The 4,897-nt window shown below is 40.7% G+C and overlaps 1 protein-coding gene across 1 annotated transcript; it reads right to left on the minus strand.

The window, feature by feature from the left end:
- Positions 1 to 3,318: 3,318 nt before the first annotated feature.
- On the minus strand, positions 3,319 to 4,394 carry LOC104678124 (olfactory receptor 51S1). The gene has a single exon (XM_010383333.2). It carries the CDS (start codon positions 4,322 to 4,324, stop codon positions 3,353 to 3,355), a length of 972 nt encoding a protein of 323 aa, XP_010381635.2. The 5' UTR covers positions 4,325 to 4,394; the 3' UTR covers positions 3,319 to 3,352.
- Between the last annotated feature and the right edge of the window lie 503 nt (positions 4,395 to 4,897).

Raw genomic sequence — 4,897 nt, forward strand, 5'->3', positions numbered from 1 at the left:
GACAGGTTATTTGAAAATACACGGTCAGAGGAAACAACAACAACAAAAAAGAATGAAAAACAACAAAGCATACTTACAGGATCCAGAAAATAGCCTCAAAGGGCAATTCTAAGAGTTATTGGTCTTAAAGAAGAGATAGAGAAAGAGATAAGAGTTAGAAAGTTTATTTAAAGAATAACAGAGAACTTCCCAAACCTAGAGAAAGATATCAATATACAAGTACAAGAAGATTAGAGAATACCAAATCAATTTAGCCCCCAAATAACACCTCAAGGCATTTAATAATAAAATTCTTCAAAATCAAATATAATGAAAGGATCCTAAAAGCTGCAAGAGAAAAGAAACCAATATATCTGACAGCAGACTTTTCACTTGAAACTTACAGGCCAGGAGAGAGTGACATAACATAATTAAAGTGCTGAAGGAAGAGTTGTTTTACCCAAGAATAATATATCCAGTGAAAATATCCTTAAAACATGAAGAAGAAATAAAGACTTTCCTAGTCAAACAAAAGTTGAGAGATTTTCTCAACACCAGACCTGTTCTATAAGAAATGCTAGGCCAGTTATGGTGTCTCACATCTGTAATCCCAGCACTTTGGGAGGCTGAAGTGGGTGGATCTCCTGAGGTTGGGAGTTTGAGACCAGCCTGACCAACATTGAGAAATCCTGTCTCTACTAAAAATACAAAAATTAGTCATGCATGGTGGTGCATGCCTGTAATCTCAGCCACTCAGGAGGCTGAGGCAGGAGAATCACTTGAACCTTGAGGGTGGAGGTTACGGTGAGCCAAGATCATGCCATTGCACTGCATCCTGGGCAACAAGAGCAAAACTCTGTCACACACACACACACACACACACACAAAGAAATGCTAAAGGGAGTTATTCAATCTGAAAGAACAGGACATTAATGAGCAATAATCACTTCAAGGTAGTAATACAAAACTCACTGGCAATAATAAGTACATAGGAAAACACAGAATATTATAACACTATAACTGTGGTGTGTAAACTACTCTTATGCCAAGTAGCATGTCTAAAAATAAATAAATAAAAAATAATAGCTACATCAACTTTTCAAGACATAGGCAGTACAATAAGGCATAAATAGAAAAAAATATTAAAATTCAGGGGAAACAAAATTAAGGTGCAGTTTTTATTGGTTTTCTTTTAGCTTGTTTAGGCAAAGAGTGTTAAGTTGTTATTAGGTTAAAATAATGGGTTATAAAATAGTATTTGAAATCCTCATGGTATATTAGTTCAAGCTTACATTGCTATAAAGAATTATCTGAAACTGGGCAGTTTATAAATTAAAGATGTTTAATTGTCTCACAGTTCCACAGACTGTACAGGAGGCATGGCTGTGGAGGCCTCAAGAAACTTACAATCATGGTGGAAGGTGAAGAGGAAGCAATCACGTCTTCACATGGTGACAGGAGAGACAGAGAGTGAAGAGGGAAGTGCCACACACTTTTAAATCATCAGATAGCATGAGAAGTTACTCACTATCATGAGAGCAGCATGATTTAATCATCTCCCGCCAGGTCCTCTCTCCACATTGGGAGTTACAATTCAGCATGAGATTTGGGTTGGGACAGCCACCCAGCAGCAGACTTCTGCCTGGACATCCAGGCATTTCCATACATCCTCTGCAATCTAGGTAGAGGCTCCCAAATCTAAACTTTTGCCTTCTGTATACCCACAGCCCAATGCCACATGGAAGCTGCTATGACTTGGGACCTGCACCCTCTGAAGGAACAGTCCAAGCTGTACTTTGGATCCTTTTAGCAATGGCTGGAGCTGGAGTGGCTGGGACACAGGGTGCCATGTCTCAAGGATGCACAGATCGACAGGGCCCTGGGCCTGGCTCACAAAACCATTTTTCCCTCCTTGGCCTCCAAGCCTGTAGTGGGAGGGGCTGCAGTGAAGGTCTGAAATACCCGGGAGGCATTTTCCCCATTGTGGTGGCTTTTAACATTTGGCTCCTCTTTAGTTATGCAAATTTATGCAGCTGGCTCTAATTTATCCCCATTTAAATTTATCTTATTTGTCAGAGACCATCTTCATTTGGGCTGCTTTGACTTCCTGGCTTTGCTTCAGTTCTTCAGGCACCAGGGCCTGGCTCCAGGCTCTGAATTTGGCTCAGGTTTGCACCATGTATCTCCTTCTGGAAACCAGATTCAAGGGGAAGTACCTACTAGGGAAGCACTACCCTAGTACAAGAAATCAAACCTTGTAGCAAAATCACACTGAAGCTCTTGCTTTTATCACATCCACTCACATCCTATTGACCACAAGTCATGAGGACCACAGTGGCCAGAGAAAATCATGTGTCTAAAGTGAGAGTGATGGTAAATACAATTCGTCCACTTTGTTCCTCCTGATGTGGTGTGAATGTATACTGCTGCTACTAGGAAGTAAAGAATTGAGACGAATAATTCCAAATGCCACTTGTAAGACTCCATTTATATAAACCATTATAAGTGTTCACTAAACAGATAATTATAGTTAAGTTTGGGAGATATAATTTAAAATTATTCTTATTTATTCTATTTTTTCTGAAATATGCAAAAATTTTAAAAATTAAATTTCATTTTAAACCGACAATAATTATGCATATTCATAGTGATGTTTTGATGCATGTCATGTATAGTGATCAGATCGGGGTAATTAGCATATTCATAGTCTCAAACATTTCTCATTTCTTTGTGTTGAGAACATTCAATATACATATATATTCAAAAAATATACTAACATTTTAAAAACTAAATGAAGAATTAAAAAAATTATATTCCCTCTTTTTTTTTCCTGGCCTGATCAGAGTTAAATAACCTACCTCTTGGTGTGAAGAATCTAAATGAGAGACTTACTTGCATTTTCCTCATTTATCTAATTCCTAAGGATTGGTCAGAATTCTTACTTCTTAAGGAGGTACAATACCAATGGAAGATCTTCTATCTAGTTGAGAAGAATGTTTCTGTCTTATTTTTCCTTTGCTATGTAGATGATTAACTCTTCTAGATTTATCCATATTAAAGTATAGATATAGTGACAGGATTAATAACAATAAAATAACAACAGGCACACACTTGGATGATTGTGACAAGATCTGGACGCTGGCCTTTCCTGTGTCATTGATATATAATGTACCAGTGGGTGGATCACATTCATTCTCTGGGGATTGTAAGCTTTCATCAATATACACAGACATACTTCCAGGGACAGGAAGCCACATCCATGTATATGCACTTATGAGTACGTGAATGATCATTTCATGCTTGGTGAACTGAGTTCTCACAGAAACTTTAGTATCAGGAGCCCAGTACCACCAAACATGGAGGGGCATCCTCCTCACTGAGCACAACCCACCTTCCTGGGCTGCAACCTATTGAGTATTCTTTCTCTAATCTCCTTCATCTTGACACTATAGAGAATAGGGTTTATCAATGGAGGAAGAAGGAAATGGACATAGGAGAGAAGAGTATGGGTATGCTGAGTGATTGGCAGCTCAAGATGGCTAATCAGTGCCAGGAGGATCATAGGAATATAGAAGAGGAGCACGGCAGAAAGGTGGGCAGCACAGGTTTGACCAGCCTTCCAGCGATCTTCCCTGGACTCCACACCTTGCAACACCTTGCCAGTCAGGTCATAGGAAAAGAAAATCAGCAGGGGGTCCAAACCCATGACTGAAAGAACCACAAATAGGCTATAGGCTGCACCCCAAGCTCCTGGGCAGGCCAAACGAGCCACATCTGGATGCAAGCAATAAGGATGGGTTAGGACCTGTGGGCGGCAGTAGGGCATGCAGGCCAGCAGAAATGGCAGGGGCAGATGGAGACCCAGGCATCTAAAAGCAATGGCCAGGCTGATTTTGCTAATTACATCATTGGTGAGGAGAGCTGAGTAGTGGAGAGGTCGGCAGATGGCCAGTGCCCGATCAATGGACATGGCAAGCAAGACAGAGGACTCCATGACAGAGAAGACATGGACAAAAAACATCTGTAGAAGGCAGGCTGAGGCAGGGACAGTGTGAACACCAGCGAGGGCAAGGCCCAGCAGTGTGGGCGTCAGGGCGGTAACCAAGCCAATATCAGACACACTAAGCAAGAAGAGGAAGAAGTGCATTGGGCGGTGCAGGGCAGGCTCCAGGGCAATGATCCAGAGGATGGTACCATTTCCCAGTGCAGAGAGAAGGTAGACAGCAATGAGGGGCATCGTCCACCAGGAGGGTGCACCTGATAGGCCTGGCATGCCCACAAGCAAGAAGGTGGGGGCCATTGAAGTGCTGCTATTGGGGGCTGTCTGAGTTGGTAATGTTGACATAGTTCAGAATTTCACGTTGAACTCTGGAACCTGAAAAATAATTAGAAAGGTTTACTTAATCGTGTGCCAAATTTGCACAAAACTTTCCAAAATAGCCTGCATCTTCACTCCCCTGACTCATGCACACACACACACATACATAAATACACATTTCCTCCCTATGCACACACCCATCCTAATAGTATATACAGCATTCATTCCTTGCGTTTGAGGTTTTCCTATAGCTGTCCTCATAGCTCTGTGGCTCTGTTTCTTTTCCTAAATTTTTTCTCATTTTGTTGACCTTGTCTCTCCCTGTAGTGTTATCCTATTTTCTTTCCTTCCTTTTTGACAAACACTTAAGGAGACAGTCTATTTATCTATATTTTTTTTCTCTTCTCAACCCCAGACAGTCTGACTTCTAGACTGCCTTAAGATATTTACATTTTGGTGCACTTTAACTGTTCTTGCTAAGTCCCCAATTACTCCTTCATTTCTAAATTAAGGGGCATTCATTTTTTCTAAGCTTGATTTATTTCTTAATGAGCTTTGGCTACTATGGAGCTGCTTTTTACTTTTTCAAAAATTTGCCTT

The sequence above is a fragment of the Rhinopithecus roxellana genome, chromosome 15 (genome assembly GCF_007565055.1).
Source record: "Rhinopithecus roxellana isolate Shanxi Qingling chromosome 15, ASM756505v1, whole genome shotgun sequence".
NCBI classification, from domain to species: domain Eukaryota; kingdom Metazoa; phylum Chordata; class Mammalia; order Primates; family Cercopithecidae; genus Rhinopithecus; species Rhinopithecus roxellana.

Excerpts from the sequence above, each read along its gene's own strand:
- LOC104678124 (XM_010383333.2), bottom strand. The coding sequence starts at position 4,324 with ATGTCAACATTACCAACTCAGACAGCCCCCAATAGCAGCACTTCAATG.